Source organism: Canis lupus, chromosome 1, assembly GCF_011100685.1.
Source record: "Canis lupus familiaris isolate Mischka breed German Shepherd chromosome 1, alternate assembly UU_Cfam_GSD_1.0, whole genome shotgun sequence".
In the NCBI taxonomy this organism is placed as follows: domain Eukaryota; kingdom Metazoa; phylum Chordata; class Mammalia; order Carnivora; family Canidae; genus Canis; species Canis lupus.
Window position 1 is genome coordinate 69,878,589 of NC_049222.1, and position 17,562 is coordinate 69,896,150.

At 49.5% G+C, this 17,562-nt stretch overlaps 2 protein-coding genes across 2 annotated transcripts in view; one reads left to right on the forward strand and one right to left on the reverse strand.

Annotated features, from left to right (window-relative positions):
- Window positions 1–12,568, reverse strand: part of EPB41L2 (erythrocyte membrane protein band 4.1 like 2) — a 193,055-nt gene extending 180,487 nt beyond the window's left edge. The window contains exon 1 of the mRNA XM_038526777.1: window positions 12,507–12,568. The gene's annotated coding sequence lies outside the window, so the exon portion shown is untranslated. The remainder of the gene's footprint in view (window positions 1–12,506) is intronic.
- LOC119870193 (basic proline-rich protein-like) overlaps window positions 1–13,118 on the forward strand; it is a 30,878-nt gene extending 17,760 nt beyond the window's left edge. The window contains exon 2 of the mRNA XM_038525501.1: window positions 11,292–13,118. Coding sequence (XP_038381429.1) covers window positions 11,292–13,118 — 1,827 coding nt within the window. The remainder of the gene's footprint in view (window positions 1–11,291) is intronic.
- The last annotated feature ends 4,444 nt before the right edge of the window (window positions 13,119–17,562 follow it).

Consider the following 17,562-nt stretch of genomic DNA (forward strand, 5'->3'; position numbering starts at 1 on the left):
AAACTGCCCCTCACTCTTCCGACAGGTAACCCAGGACAGTACCTACCTCGCAGGGTTACTGCAAGGGGACAACGAACAAACTAAGCAACAGAACAGTACTGGACACAGACGAAGTACTCGATGAATGTGACCCGTTATTACCAATACTTTCTAATTCACCATGTGATACCTTTACAAAGAAAATACACTATGATTCAATAAAGCACAGATTAAAATAATTCAGTATATAATGACCTCCCAAAGAAAACATACTAAACTATATTTTAATTTAAAGTAAGAATCAGGGATCCCTGGGTGGCACAGCGGTTTAGTGCCTGCCTTTGGCCCAGGGCGCAATCCTGGAGACCCGGGATCGAGTCCTACATCGGGCTCCCGGTGCATGGAGCCTGCTTCTCCCTCTGCCTGTGTCTCTGCCTCTGCCTCTCTCTCTCTCTCTCTCTCTCTCTCTCTCTCTCTCTCTCTCTCTGTGACTATCATAAATTAAATAAATAAATAAATAAAGTAAAAATCAGGAGTGCCTGCGTGGCTCCGTCCATTATCTTGATCTTGGCTCAGGTCATGATCTCAGGGTCATGAAATCGAGCCACTCGTTGGGCTCCGTGCTGGGCATGGAGCCTGCTTAAGACTCTCTCTCCCCCTCTGCCTCTCCTTGCTCATGCACTCTTTCTCTCTCTAAAAATGAATGAATGAATGAATGAATGAATGAACGAAATTTAATAAATAAATAAAAGTAAAATTTAAAATAAACTACCTCTCACATAAAAATCCTGCCTTTAGGGGCACCTGGGTGGCTCCGTCAGTTAGGTGTCTCCTCAGCTCCGGGGTCCTGGGATCAAGCCCCACATCAGGCTCCTTGCTCAGCGGGGAGCCTGCTTCTCCTGCTCCCCCCACCACTTGTGCTCTCTGTTGCTATTTCTGTGTCTCTCTCCCTCAAATAAAATAAAATCTTTTCAAAAAATTCTGCCTTTATTAATTGGGAAACACATTTCAACTACTAAGTGATTGTCAGCTTCAGCTATAATGCCAACTTTTTGATTTATAAACTAACATATGACCAATGTTTGAAGCATGCACTTTCCCCTCTATAAAGCCAGACAGACCATACACATGGCAGGTTGATCTGATTTTACAGTAACTGTGTAGTCCCATTAAAATCCAGTCAGCTGAAAAAAAATGTTTCGCTTGGTCTACTTCCAACATATTGCCAACAAAACCATGCTAAGCAAAAGAAGAATGAAAGAGAGAAAGGGAGTGTGGGAGGGAAGAAAGGAGAAAAAAGGAAAATCGGAAATCATTAAAGTCTTTAAAGTCATTAAAGTAAATGTAGGAGCAATGGGAAAAAAAAACATACAGAACAGCAACAGTACCTTGAAAATATACTAGACTCTGAAGATCAGCTCTGATTTGGTTTAGAAAGTATTAGGTTTTTTTTTAGCACTGGCTAGAGCATTTCCTATGTCCACAAGCTACGTTTAGATGAAACTTTCTCTGAGCGGGATCCCTGGGTGGCGCAGCGGTTTGGCGCCTGCCTTTGGCCCAGGGCGCGATCCTGGAGACCCGGGATCAAATCCCACGTCGGGCTCCCGGTGCTTGGAGCCTGCTTCTCCCTCTGCCTATGTCTCTGCCTCTCTCTCTCTCTCTGTGACTATCATAAATAATAAATAAAAGAAAAAAAAAAAAAAAAGAAACTTTCTCTGATCAAAACCACAGTCAGAAATTTATTCCAAAAACATGACCTAAGTCGCAAATGAACTCATCTCTGTGACTCTACACAAGCAGTAATGGACATCAATTTTATTTTGGAGACTAGAATGCACGTGCCAAAAAGAAGGGGCAGGAGGAAATATCTATATACAAATGAAATTATATGATGTCTAGAATTTGCTTCATAATCATCCTCGGAGGAGGGTAGTGTCAGGAGTGGAAGGGAAGTGTTGATGAGACACGACTGCTATGTCCTGGTAATTATCAAAGCTGGGTGAGGGTACCCGGGGTTCACTACACGAGTGTTCTCTCTACATCTGAATGTATCTTCAACTTCCCGTAATAAAAAGTTTAAAAAGAGAGACACTCTTCTGTAACTAACGATGGTATATTCCTTCTGCCAAAAAGCGTTTCAATAAATAGATGCATTAAAAACATGACTTTAAAAAACTCCAACAACAACAAAAAAAGTCCCGGAAAAAAGGCCACGTTATCTCTCACTGCTATCGTGTGGGCTGCACAGAGCAAGCAACACAGAGATCACAGATCCATAAAATGCTCTAAAATCTACCCTCGAGTCTTTCCATTTAAACTTGCGGCACGGGGACGAAAGTGAACTGGCCCCAGCTAGGAGAAAAGCTAGAGGCACATCTGCACGACACATGCTGCCCACATCTACGGCTCCTCGCCGGGGAGCTGCAAAGTTAAGAATATCTGCAACATACCTTTATTTTCCTGCTGCAGGTGGGGGAGGGAGAGGGACAAATGTATTCATATTCTCATACGTGTATAACTTAAAACAGACAATCTTGGCATTACAGAAATTAAGACACAGGATTTACTGATGTTGATTTTAATGGCTGAGATCCAAAAACAGTTACAAGCTTATGGATAAACTCTTGATTCCTCTGTCAGTAGACAGACCCAACTCATTTCTTGACATTTTAACCTTTCCCATACACAATTTGTATTCATTTTATTAAGAAAAATGAGTTTTCCTTTCTCCCTTTAAGAGAAGTGGATTAAAGAAAACTTTTCAAGGGAGGTGTTCACTTAGCAGCTTTCCTACCAGAGTCCAAGAGCAATTAAACAGAGCATACTGGGGAAAAGGGAAAGATTATCATGGTGCAAGTGGGCTCCCAGAATGAAGGCTGAATGTGCACCGCCGTCTAGCAGATGACCCTGCCACACTAGCTTTTCAAATCCTAGTGAAGGCATTTGGCACCATTTCCTAATAATCCCATAGGACTTCTACTTCCTTGTTTTTTCAACAGTATCTCAAAACGTTGACACATTTATTGAACTATTTTTGGAAGACCCAGCTTTGTCTACCTTCAGGGCTCAAGATACAAATAGATGAGAGCTACAGGACAGATCTCTAGCTACAGAACTTGGCAGGCTTCCTGTGTTCTCCAAGAAAAATTCAATTGGCAACTCCATCAGCAGCAGAGAAGCACAGAGCAGAGGGGACAACTGGACACAAGCAGGCCTTGGCTGTGCCTGACGCTCCCTTAGGAAACCGAATGACTGGTAAGTTTAACCTCTTCCTGACCCGCTTTTATCTGTCGGACACACGGTATGAAATGTATTTTAAGAATCAAATGAGAAAAGTGATTTACTTTGAAAAGATTAAAACGAAACTTTGCAAATTAAAACCATATTTAATAGAAAAGAAAACCATGAGAAGTCTAAGCTGCAATCACCACATAACGGTTTTTATGCTGTTATCTACTAGGAGAAAGAAAAAAATCTATTAATGACCTTGATAGAAAATGATATTTTGGGTACGCCTGGGTGGCTCAGCGGTTCAGCATCTGCCTTTGGCTCAGAGTGTGATCCCAGGGCCCCAGGATCAAGTCCCACATCGGGCTCCCTGCATGGAGCCTGCTTCTCCCTCTGCTTGTGTCTCTGCCTCTCTCTGTGTCTCTCATGAATAAATAAAAATTTCAACAAAAAAAATGATATTTTGAACATATGCACCATTTCTCAAACTTCACTCACAGAACAACTTTATATTTTTTGCCAAATCCAAACACTGTCACTGTATTTTTTACTTTATATTTAACCTTTAAATCAAGTTACAAAAATACCTACTTCATTTTAGCCTTATACTATGTTAATACCAATGAAATCATAGGTTTGAGGCACTTGTCTATTTTTCTGATGTACACTGACATGTATATTTAACCAGTAAGAGAGAAAGATTCATCTGTGTACCACCTTAACTCATTTTAACACACACCACACTTTCGGAAAATATATCCTGGTCTACTGCCTGCAACATCTTCTACAATAAGGAACAGAGTATTTGAATTTATAAATCTGTAAAACCCACCAAAGAGTTTAACCTACACTAACCACACGCACATATGAGTCTTTGGGTCTTTGGGAGCTTCCTCGGACCTCACAGCCAATACCTTATCAGAACCCCATTTCTGTTGCCCTAAACTCCATACACAAAAAATCCCTAGTATGTATATCTTCACGAGTGTAATTCCCATTCCCTATTCATGCCCTAGTAACCAAATTTTTTACCCTAAAGGTATTTAACACAATCCACAGGAGTTCAGAGTTTCCTCTAATCACGGAATCAATATTCAAAGAATATTTAATATATGTGTATGCAAATCACATATCAATCTGAAGATAAATGAAGGTATTCAGGACGCTCTAAAATAAGGTTGCCATTTCTGAAACATAGTCACCAAACTTTTACTGTGTATTTTTAAATCTAATTCAAGTATGTATTGTAAGATTTATAAACATCTGTACTGAACTAATCCATGAAACTATCACAAGAAAAAAAATAATACATTTGCCGAAGTCTTCCTAGGAAGCAGCACCTTTCCGTTCAGACATATCAGTCGTCAACTCCCACCCACCCTAGATGTTGGCTCAATCACCTGACTTTCTCTCTCTCTTCACATGTATATATACACATATCTATGATATATACATATGTTATATACATGATATTATATATACATAATATTTTTATATATATAAAAATACATATATAAAGTTCAACTCAGTATCTGGCATAAAAAAAAAAAGGACCATTTTACTATGGCTGCAGTCCTTACCAAACTGTGACTACCACAGTAATCTTGGGGATTTTATTTTTATCAATTCAAAACCCTAAATCAGTGGACTGAACATGAGTTAATTTCTGCTCCCTCCCAAAACCACACCAAAATGACAGTAAGGAAAAAAATTTTTAAAGGGGAGGGACAAAAAAAAAAAAGGAGGGGACAGGCCAGCAGATGAGATATATCAACAGAATTTTAGAAGATGGAAAACAGATGTACAAAGTAACTGACTTAGCAAAGCAGAGGAAGCCAAAGCTGAATCCCTGTTCTGGTGGAGGCCTCCAAGAAGCAAACTGAGCCCTGGGAGAGGCCCCAGGAGCCTAGGAAGTAGAGGTTCCAGAGGCCACAGAGTGCGAGGGGAGAGACAGAGCTGAAAACAGCACATGGAGCACTCCTGAAACTCTTCCTTCTCCCTCCCTCTCTCTGAACTTTGCAGCCAAAAGACAAGAGGTTCATTCTCTAGAGCAGTTGAAGGAAGTCTCCAGGCTGAGGGAATCCAGACACAGAGGGCAGATGTGGGGGGAACACAGAAAACAAGGAGGCCCTACTACTCGGGCAACATGTATTCACCAAGTGCAAAATAGACAAAAATATTTGCCTTCTTGCAGTTTACACTGAGGTGATAATAATACATACTATGAAAGAAAAGAAAGAAAGAGAGAAAAGGAAAAGGAAAGAAAAGAGAAAAGAAAAGAAAGAAAGATTGAAGGCATACTAGGGTTTTAGGTGTGCAAGCAGGGTTGTAGTTTCAAATAAATGATCATGGGAAACAAAGATCTGAAGGAGTTAAGGGAGTAAGCTATGCAGGTATCTGCTGGAAGAGCATTCCAGAGGGGAAGCAAGTGCAAAGGGCCATAAGTAGAGTAAGATTGGAGACACTACACACATGGAAAAACCAAGGACATTACCAGAAAGAAAATTCAGTGACCATGGAGCAGCGTTGAAAACAGGAAAACAAAAAAATTCAGCAGAGAGGTTAGAAGAAAGCAAAAACCAAACAAAAAAAAATAAAGGGATGGTATGAGAGGGAAAAAAAAAAAACACTAATAAAATTGGAGAGTCAATCTAGAAAATTTAATCCAAATAACAGAAGTTTCAGAAACACCAGAGAACACAGAGGGAGAAATTATAGAGGAAGATTTCAGGCAGACACGAGTTTCCAACCTGGAAGAGCCCACTGAGCTCAGCACAATGAGTGAAAAACCTCCCATACCCAAGGCACACCATCATGAAATTTCAAAACACCAAGTTCAAAGAGAAAATCCTAAAAACTCTTAAGAAGAGCAAACCAGCCACACCCACAGAGGCAAACATTAGAGTTGCAGGGCTCCTGCCCACCAGCACTGGCAAGCCAGATCACAACAGAATCATGCCTGAAAAAGTCAAAAGAATAAGCAGTCACTAAGTTGGAATTCTATACCCAGCCAAACTATAAAAGCATTCACCGTAAGAGCACAAAAAGGCATTTCAGGGGTGCCTGGCTGGCTCAGTCAGTAGTGCATGCAACTCTTGATCTCAGGGTCATGAGTTCAAGCCCCACAGTGGGCATGGAGCCTACTTGGGGAAAAAAAAAAAAAAAAACGCATTTAAGAGTGGAAAAAAGCTGCTTCAAGACATGCATGCAAGTTTTCAAAAAATTCACCTTCCATTAGCACTTTCTTGGAAATTGCTGGAGGATATAGTTAAAGTAAGAGTTAAGAAAGAGACAGAGAGCCCAGTAACCTGGGAGCCCAGAAAGAAAGGCAAAGGGAATTCCCAGAATACAGCTGCACAGGAGCCCCAGAAGTAAACCAGTCCAGCAGGATGGAGGTTTCCTAGCCTCAAAAATAAGAACTGAACTAAAACAGTTTTTGATCTTCTGTTTCCCAAAATACTTTCCAAAACACTGCTCCCAAAAATCTCTCTCCAATACTCAGACACACGCACACATGTGCACACGTGCACACAAGCACACACTTTATTAAAGTCTCAGCCTGGGACACCCGGGTGGCTCGGTGGTTGAGCGTCTGCCTTTGGCTTGGGGCGTGATCCCGGGGTCCCAGGAGCTCCCTGCATGGAGCCTGCTTCCCCCTCTGCCTATGTTTCTGCCTCTCTGTGTGTCTCTCATGAATAAATAAATAAAATATTTTAAAAATAATAAATAAATAAAGTCTCAGCCAGTTCACAAACCACACTGGGCAGTACTTTCTCACTCATCCCGCTCTATTTCAAGCATGTCTACACTAAATAATCTCCATGCTCCTTTCTGGTCCTCTAGGTGAATGAATCTAAAGGTGTAGCCTGTCTGGACAAAAAGAAAAAGAACCTAGGAATTATGGCAAAGTGCAAATTACGTTTTAATTTAATGTCTTTGAGATAGTGGGATGTGTGTTTATACTGGTAGAAACTCAAAAATATGATTAAACTCAGCACACTTGTTATCATGGTGTTAGTTCCAGCTCAACAGGAGGTCTAGAAACTTGAACTCAGGGCTTACAAAAGGTGATAGGTGGTAATCAGACCTATATGAAAAATTTCCAAAATCACAATTTTCCTGGGGCTCCTGGGGGGCTCAGTCGGTCAGGTGTCCGACTCTTGGTTCCAGCTCAGGCCATGATCTCTGGGTCATGCAATCGAGCCCTGCATCAGGCTCCATGCTCAGTGTGGACTGTGCCTGAGACTCTCTCTGTGCCTCTGCCTTTGCCCCTCTCCCTGCTCATGCTGTCTTGTAAAATAAATACATAAAATCCTTTTTTAAAAAAAAATCACAGTCCACAGTCATCTTGGAATAAGGCAATCAAAAGGTACCATTCATCAGTCTTTTTGTATCTGGCAATTCCTTTCAAAGAGGTTCACAGGCCATAAAAAGAGCAAAGCAAGAGGAAACTGGCTTTTCAGTTTCATAAAGCTTTAGTTTAGATACAATGACCCTCCCTACCTGGTCTAGACAAAATCATACGGAGGGGCAGACAAATCACCGTGGAGCCCTTTCCACACCCTCTCCTTCTTAACCTAGAAAGTACGGAAACCGTCCCCATGACCCTGAAGTTAGTCACATGTGCAAAATGTTAACTTGGCTACCTGAAACAAAACCTTACTGAAGGTATTTCTCAGAGCGAATAAAAAGAGCATTCTTATTCCTCACACATATTCCAATTACTATAAAGATAATTTAGGAGGCAACCTACAGACATGTAGACCTTCATGGCTCTAATATGCTAATTTGAAAAGATACTAATACCCAGGGCAGTATCCATGAAATGAAATTATAATTCCATTTTAAAAGTAATTGAGAATATGAAGTTAGCCCAATTTCGATCTTTAGGGGGAAAAAATCCAGAAGCAGTATATAACGTAGTACTGTCCTTATCCAAACGGTAAGTGACATCACTTTAAAAATGAGAAAACTGAGGTATGCCTGGGTGGCTGTCAGCTAAACATCTGCCTTCAGCTCAGGTCGTGATCTTGGGGTCCTGGGATCGAGCCCAGGGCGGGCTCCTTGCTCAACTCTCCCCCTGCCCCTTCACCCAACTTGTGCTAAGTAAAAAAAAAAAAAAAAAAAAACTTTAATGAAAAATTGAGAAAACCACTGAAATTCTCATTAAAACAAATACTATCCCAAACACTGAGTATTGAGAAAAATGATACATCAAGTATCTATCCTTCTAGACATGAAAAACACATCTCTAAGAAACCCACAGGGATGTCAATCCAACCACAAAGCGAGAGGAAACAAAATCCACCAGCAAGAAAAGCAAATCCCCTGTATGACATGTGGCCTACATGACCCATATGGCCTACGTGACGCAGCTACATGAACTACCACTAGGTTCTACGCCAACTCCAACTTTCAAAGAATCTTCACAAAAAGCACCCCTAATATATTCTATAAAGGTTCAATGAATAGATTTGTCAAATGAGTTAAGCACGATGTTCTAGATCACTTCACATGCCAAATATACATCCACATCCACGTAAATACATTTGCTCTCATACAGAATGCACACACGCACTTTACAGAAAACCGTTAAAAAGCACTGGTCACCACCGCCAGCTACCTCTAGCTATGAGGACGACCGCCCGCTCCCCTTTCTGCCTTCCCTATAATCGCCCCACGACTCTACTACTTGCACCTGAGGCCAGGCTCCTGCAGCTCCCAAGAGGCCACGACCCCATCTGAGACTTGGGGGGGGGGGGGCACACCAGCGATGCCCCCCCCCCCCGATTAGGGGGCTGCTTCGGGCCGAAGCATGGCATTCCCACAGGATGCTCTGTCTGGAATCTGGGGGGGTTCCTGTACAAATCTTCTATGAACTCCGACCCCCGAGGAGTCTGCAAATGTCTGGGTGTCAGGGCGGAGGGCAAGGGCTGCGCGTCCATTCGCTGAGTGGAAAGGGCAACCCTTGAGGATTCTATGAACGTGCAGGGACTCAGGGCCAAAGCCAGCAGAAACCCTGACGTCCAGCTTTTAACTCTGTAAGGGTACCTGGGGGGCACCTGGGGGTACCCGGGGGTTAGTACAGTAATTCTGAATCTGAAAAAGCAAACAGGGCCACTGGAAATGTTTCTAAATAAAGGTGGGGCGGGGGAGGTAGGCACATTTCCTTTGTTTTCTCCAAGTAAAAACCAGAGATTTTAGAAATGCAAATTTTGACTCTCCGCGATATCCGCACAAACTACTATATTGTCTTATAAAAATATGAGCAAAGCATACGCTCCCAAAAAGTCCACACACAGCTTTCGAAAAGACTACTTTGGTTCAAAAAACAAAGACAAATGCCCATAGCTTCCTGTGGAAACAGAAACAAAGTCAAATCTTCAAAAATATTTAGCATTCTACTAAATAAAATACAAACCCCACATTCCTAAATAAAACGGCAAAGATAAAACCCCTTGTAGTTCTCTGGCCACAGTAATATGAGATTGGTGATTCAGAGCAAAACCTGATGTTAAACATAACTATACAATATTACTAATTACAGAGTAATTTTACCAATAAATATTTTGGTTGAGGACTGCTTTGTCATCTTTGCAAGTATTTTTAGTTGAAAGCAAATGGCTGGGTAGTACACATGGACATGGTTATGATTTTTAAAAATCTATTTTTAAAATCTGGTGACTGGATAGGTCTTCTAAACTCGATTCTTTGGAACCGGTAATTTGGAAAGGGTAAACCACAGGAACGCTACGTTAGGAAGGAAAGGACGCGGCCGGCTCACCAACTCAGAGCAGCACAGGGTACACTGGAAGTGATCACCGGCCCAAGAGCCACCAACACGGGCACATACGTAACTGTCCTCAAAGCCAGCTCTCCAAATACAGTAAGAATTCCCTGAATTTCCTTGTTTTACGTTTGCGGTTATTTTTTGGTGGGCCTCCTTTCGGGTCCATCCCCTAAATCTGAAAATCTGCTTCTTCCTACTTGGAATTAAATTTCTGATTTTAACGTAAATACCAGCTGCATTCCTACCCAATCTAATAATACATACCCAGTTGAAATATTCCGTAACAGTTAAATTTTTTTTACATAAGTTAGCAATGATTTCACTAAAATTGTAACTTTGGTATTACTTTTAATCACTTTAAGCAATCCCCACCCAAGTTAGATACCAAGATATTCCGAGTGGAGAGCTCAACTCACCCACCTGTTTCCTCCGCAGTGTCTCTGCACAGGTGCTCTAACTACTTGGGCTGGAGGTGAAAGATGAGCAACCGCTTAGGACTTGGGCTTTCTTAAGGAAGTGTGTTTTGAAAGGAAAGAAACTGTCCCCTCGGATCAGTGCACGTAAGCAGCCTCTGGTTCTTGGCAGTCCTCCTGCACACAAGACCACTACCAGCGGGAAGTCTGCCCAGGGAGTGGGGAAGGCAGGCTAAGACCAGAGGCGCCCTAAATCCACCCCATTGTTCCCACAAGCTCCAAAGAGGAGACATCTGAGGTTTGAGGTGGTTCTCAATCTGAATTACAGGACTGGCCACCGTTGACAGGTGACACTGCCTTCGCTCTTTGCAAACTGTGTCCGTGGATGGAGGAAGCTGGGTGGCCCGGGTCACACCCCAAGACTGCCCGCAGCACCGGGACAGGGGCAGCGCCCTGGTCTCCCAGGGAACCTGCTCAGGACCTGGGAGTCCTACATCCCCGCCCCTGCGGCCAAAAAGCTGACTCAGTTTCCCTCAAGTGCTAAACCCAAAGTGAAATGAGATAGAAAGCCAAACTACACTGCGAATTCTCACAGTATTTATTATAGACGGAGGACACAGAAATAATGCGTTCCGGTGGGAGAAGAAAACCTTGGGGGGGGGGGGGCTGAAGAATATGGACGAATAAAGGGAAGCCTCTTGGAGTCATTAAAAATATGAAAAAACTTACATAACAGTAAAAAGAACAAGACTGCTGGCACGACGACATGCAAAAGACATTTTGGAGGTAAGAAGTTCAAGAAACAGGAAAGGACGGGATTCAAAAAAAAAAAAAAAAAGTACATTTACTGCTCCGATCTGTTCACCTTCCCTCCGTCTTAGAAGCAGCGGCCGCGGTGGAAGCGACGAGGAACGGGTGGATGGAAGGATCCGCAAATTAGCGGGAGGCCCCGGAGGCCGTGCTGCAGAGTAACCGGTCTGGGCGGCAGCTCCTCTAGCCTCCCCGCAACCCTGGCCGCCAAGGAGCGGAGCCCCCGGACCCCACCCGGCACCCCCGGACCCTGCACCGCGTACTCTGCACCCCCGGACCTCGGACCGCGCACCCTGCACCCTGCACCCCGCACCGTGCACTTGCACCCCCGGACCCTGCACCGCGCACTCTGCACCCCGCACTCGTACCCCCGGACCCTGCACCGCGCACTCGCACCCCCAGACCTCGGACCGCACATCCCCGAACCTCGCACCCCGCACCCTGCATTTGCACCCCCGGACTCCGCACCCCGCACCGTGCACTTGCACCCCCGGACCCCGCACCCTGCACCCCGCACTCGCATCCCCGGACCCCGCACCCGCCCCCCGCCCCCCGCAGCGGCCCCGCGGGCGGACCGGCAGTGGGCGCAGAGACCCGGGCGCTGGGGGCCGCCCGCGACCTCCGGGACCGCAACAGGGCGCGCGGGGGGCGGGGAGGGACGGGGCGGGACGCGGCGCGCGTGGGGCGGCGGGACGGCGCGCGTGGGGCCCCTCGCCCAGCCCCGGCACCGCCCACGCGCGCGGCGGGCCCCAGCCGCACCCCCCCCGCCGCCCCTCACCCCCGCGCCGAGCTCCGCGCCGAGCTCCGCTCCGGGATCCGCTCGGGCCCGCGGCCGGCGCCCGGGATGCAGCGGGATTCCTCCGCCGGCCTCCCCGCGGGCCCGGGACGCGCCGCCCCGAACCCCAGCACCTCGGGGCCCGCGCGGCTCACCGGCGCCCCCGCCCCTCCCGGCGCCGCCCCGACGTGGCCCCGACCCCGGGGAGGGAGAGGCGGGCGGGGGACCCGGGACCCGGGCCTCGGGGCGGGAGGCAGCAGTCCCGGGGCCGCCGCCCTCCCCCGGGGACGCCGTCCCGCCGCCGCTTCCTGCCCGGCTCAGCGCCCCGGCCGCGGCCTCGGGGACACTCCGGGCGGCCCGCGCTCCGCGGGGACCAGCCGCTCCGCCCGGACCCCCGGACCCCGGGACCCCCGACCCCCCCAGCCCCCCCAGCCCCGCGGCGCCCCCAGGACTCCGACCCCCGGCCCCCGCCCGCAGCCCCGCAGCCCCGCAGCCCCGCGAGCCGCCTCACCGCGCTCCGCGCCGCCGGGGCTCGCTCCCGCGGGGCCGCTCCCGCTCCAGCCGCAGCCTCGGGGCCGCCGCGCCGCCTCCTCCGCCGCCGCGTTTCAAATTGAAATTCCCTGGCTCCGGCCGTCAGAGCCCCGGCGCCCGCCCCGCCCCTCGCGGCGGAAGCCCCGCCTGCGCCCCCGGACGCGCCCCCAGCGCGGAAACCCCCGCGGCCGCGCCACGCCCCGGCCACGCCCCGGCCACCCCCCTCCGGCCGCGCCGTGCCCCCTGTGGCCACGCCCCTCCGGCCGCGCCACGCCCCGGCCACGCCCCTCGGGTCGAGCCACGGCCCTCTGGCCACGCCCCCTCGACAGCGCCACGCCCCTATGGTCACGCCCCCTCCGGCCGCGCACGGCCCTCTGGCCACGCCCCCCTCGACAGCGCCACGGCCCTATGGTCCCGCCCCTTAGGCCACGCCCCCAGGGGCGGGACTTGCCGCGGGATTCGCCGCCCCGGCCGCCGGGCACCCGCGGCTGCAAGGATGCGCTCCCCGACCGCGAACCCCGCCCGTAAATCCCGTTTCACCAACTTTGCAAACTGCTTTCCTCGGACTGCGAGAGGCCTAAGCCGTCACTGAGCCCATGGACGCGGGCACAGGGCTCGCGGGTCCCTTTCCGCGGAGCCCGGGGAAGAGCTTTCCCGCGGGGAGCAGAAGGCCTGGGGGGGGGGCGTCTCCCGCGGCCCAGGGCGTGACCCAGGGTCCCGGCATCCGGTCCGCGTCCGGCTCCTCCCTCGCTCGGCCAGGGTCTCTGCCTCTCTCTGCGTCTCATGAATAAATACATAAAAATGTTTTAAAAAGAAAGAAAAAAGAACTATTTATTCTTCCTGCGGGAGGGGCTGGGGGGTTTGGGGAAACCCCACAGAGGAGGGACTTTCACGCCGAACCCAAAGCGTGAGTAGGCTTCCTCCAGGCAGCACCCTGGGAGCCCGAATTGCAGAGCAGGACAAGGCTGAGGATGCTGCAGACCTAAGGCTGTGAAAGACACACACGATACCTCCCGGGGCCCTGCTGCTTTTCTTTTATAAAATTACACCACTTTTTCTCAGATTCTACTGATTTCATCTTTTCTGAACGTTGACCATCAAGAGGGAGGCGCAGGGCAGGCCTCCAGGGTGTGCCAGCCGCGCACCTCTCGTTCTTGCTCCCTCCCTCCCTTAGCGAGGGCTTTAATGACGCTGCCTGGGCCAAAGTCCTCTTTTCTTTGCCAAACATAATCTTTTCTAAAACTAACAATGTCGCATGGAAGCTCGGTTACAGTCTCCAGGGGCCTGGTGCTTGTAGTCGACAAAGCTCCTTCACGTATCTTATCATTTGATCCTCCCAATAACCGTTGGGAAAGGGCAGGGCAAGTATTAACCCCAGCACATCAAAGAAAATTAAGTCGGGAAGACACACTGTTTTCTAAAGATCTGCTGGTAAGCAATAAAGGTAATAATAGCCGGGTGGCCTGGGTGGCTCAGTCGGCGAAGCACCTGCGTTTGGCCCAGGTCATGATCCCAGAGTCCGGGGATCAAGGCCCCATTCCGTCTCCTTGCTGAGCGAGGGGCCTGCTTCCCCCTCCGTCTGGTGTCCCCCCTGCTTGTGTCCTCTCCTTCTCTGATGAATAAATAAATAAAATCTTTTTAAAAATAATACTAGTAGTCGCTAACACCTATTGCATGTTCCACGTACTAGATGTTGTTCTAAGCCCCTGACGTATGTGAACTCACCCGATCCTGCGTGCGCTGAGCACCCCGCTGGCCTTAATCAGAGGCACTGATATGGGGGGAAGAGCCCTGATAAGAGAGCAGCCTTGATGGGAGAAAGCCGGGGATGTCGTGAGACGATACCAACAGGAACTTTGAGGCCGATTTACAAGGAGACTAACAACACTGAAGCTTCGGGATCCCTCATTCTCACAGGCCTGAAACTAACTATATTTGTAAATTTTTTGCTTAACAAAGAGAGTCCCTAAGGTTATATAAGCTCTAAAACCCATAAGACCTTTGTCTAGACCTGGTGAGAGCCTTTAAAAATGCTAATGCAAAATAATAACATAAGTCTAGGTGTAATCGATAAACAATAATGCCCTTCTCATAGGAAATGATTCCTGTCCTCTGTTCTCCGCTGACGCATGGGAGTCACTTCAGGAAGCTACCTTTTAGGGGGGATACCAAGAAGCGAACTTATATCCGTGGGTGCGTAGCCTTGATAACGCGGGAGCCGGCAAGGTTTAGGCTAAAGAGATGATCAAAAAGGTCCTGGGAAGGGTGTTATCAGAGCTCTGAAGGCTCTTGTGTGGAAGAATCAGACTTTGTGGTGTCGATACAGCCTTACAACATTTCAGTGGAACGGAGCCGACTCTGTGATGACCTGCAAGGAACTGAAGGAGGAAAAATGGAATTCTGGGAGCGATAAGGAAGGGACGAACACAGATGGCTCATGGCACGGCACAGACGTCAGCAGACAACAGGTGGCATTCCAGGCGAGCGGGGTGGCCTTAACCGGGAGAGAAAAGAAGTTGGGACGGCCAAGCAGGGCAGAGTGTGAACAGGTGATATTTGGAGATGCGGGCAGTCAGCACGGGCAGGCCCACCGGGTGGGAGTTCAAAGCAGAATATTTGTCTCCAGGAAAACGGATTGATAAAAGCCAGGCTGGGTCTCCCCACTCAGAGGGACTAGAGTAACAGGGAGGGACCCACAAAGAACAGCACAGGAATCTGGACACCAGACCCGAGAGTCATCCTATCCAAATTTAGCGCCGCCGCCTCAATCTTAGGCACCATCTGCAGGCAAAGCCAGTCTGGCCTTGTAAGTAGGAGGCGGCCTCGGATCTCCCCGAGCCCTCCTCACCAGCTCATCCACGCGCTTCTCAGAATCTGGATCCCACCATACGGGTGAGTCATCCTTCCATCCTCGCGCCTCTGGCTGCCAAGCCCAACCAGGTAGCAGTACTGGGCGGGCTTTGAACGAGAACCTGCCCTTGGGTCCTCGGCAGGGAGACCGCTCCGTCTTGGACGCGTGTTCCCAGGCCTGCGGCCTACGCGATAGGGACACCACGTAAGTGTCGCAGGAGGCACTCCCTCCCCGGGCCAATCCTTGGAGTTTTGCACTTGTCTGTGGCTGCACAACCCCCCAGATTAGTGACAAACATTTCGTTGCTGGGATTCTTTGGGCATCGAAGCAGGCTCAACAAGACGGTGCCACTCTGCGCTGTGCGGTGTCGGCTAGAAGGGTCAACTGTGGATGAGCCATCCAAGGCGGCCTCACCCGGTCTGGCAGTTGGTGCCGCCTGTCAACAAGGAGCCTAACTTCCCCTCCACAGGAGCTCTCCTTTTACAGCTCTCTCCCCAGGCGGCCTCCTAGCAGGATGGGCTGGGCTTCTCTCCGAAGCACCTGGCTCCCGATGCGTGAAAGCAAAAGCTTGAGCGTCTGCCCTCGGCTCAGGGCGTGACCTCGGGGTCCCAGGATCGCGTCCCGCGTCGGGCTCCCCGCACGGAGCCTGCTCCTCCCTCTGCCTGGGTCTCTGCCTCTCTCTCTGGGTCTCTCAGGAATAAATGAATACACTCCCAACTATTGCTAGTAAAAGTATGTTTCTCAACCTGCCAAACTGAGCTGCTTCCTCAGCTGGACTGGGGTCGTGCCACATGCGCAGCCCTGCTCCGTGTGTCTCGGTGGCAGAAAGCCGCCCGCCCGCGTGGGGCCCCTGGAGCTGTCGCTCCATGGATGTCACCGTCGATTGCTCCCCGGAACTGGAAGCAGAAGCAGAAGAGGGCCCAATGAGAACCCCCCCCCGAAAGCTGCATTTGCAAAGAGTGAAACAAAGACGTGAGCAGTCCGAGGGGTGTGATGCCGCGGGCCTCGCGCCATGTCTGCACACGCAGAGGCAAGTAACACGTGTGCTCCCACGGTGCAGAGCAGTCCGGGGGCACTAACTGGGCCAAGCAGTCGGCAATTCTGGTTCCCACCTGTGCCCCCAGATTGTCCTCATCTCCCAACGCAGATGTTTATTCCGCCAGGTGACTGTCACGGGACACACAAAGCTAAGGCAGTGTTGTCCAGGCCAGCACACCGAGTCCCACGCACACCATCTCCATCCCCCAGTGACGCAGCACAAGCCCATGAAATCTGTTACTTTACTGGAATTTCCCGTGACAAGTCAAGGGACGTTTCCGTGTCCCTGGTCCTCGGAGGGAAGGGCTGCGGGGCTGCAGAGCGAGCAGCAGCTCGATCCCACCGAACCCAGCGCAGGGACTGTAGGGTCGGTGGGCAAGTCTCAGCGGCTGGACCCGTCCTTCCGGGGGCGGGGGCGTTGCAGAGCAGGTGCTGGGTCCCGAGGCCCGGCCTGTGGCGCGTCCCGCGGCCCTGAGCTCAGCTTAAAGCTGTTTTGCAGGCGCATGGCTGAGCCCAGTAGAAACAGTGAAGTCATTGTAAGAGGTCAGAAGCTGTGACAAGATCGTACATCCCGCATCCCTGTACATCACACCGGACCCACTGACACGTGGGGCTTTGGGTTGCGTCCCTTGGGGAGGGTCCCTGGTCCTGCTTTGTGTGATAAAACAGACGCCGTCTGGTGAGGAGAACAGATCATGGCAGAGGCAAGGCTTCCTAGTCACCAGAACAATTTTCTTGTCACCCGGGGCACAGACCTATCCACCGCTTCCAGCCTCCCTGCCAGCAAAAGGTGCCCACACACCAGTGGAATCCGGGTAGTGCTGGTGTACACTGTCTCCACGCAGGGTCCCCCCTAAAACCATCTCCTGCATGTTCCTTCGCTCACTTCCTCCTTCCTTTGCCAGGTGCGGAGGACCCAGAGAGCTCTAAGGTCCTAGGGCACGAGGGACCTTCCAGAATGTAGGAAGCCTGGGTTCCTGAACCACGATGAGGAACGAAGCCTTCTCCCACCCCCACTGGACTCTGAGCGAGAAATAAGGAAGAAATAAGCCTTTGGGGTATTGAGCCCCTAAGACAAAGTTCAACCGAACCACTCAAAAAAAACAAGAACAGATGAAATATATTTGAAGTCATTGTATGCTATCAG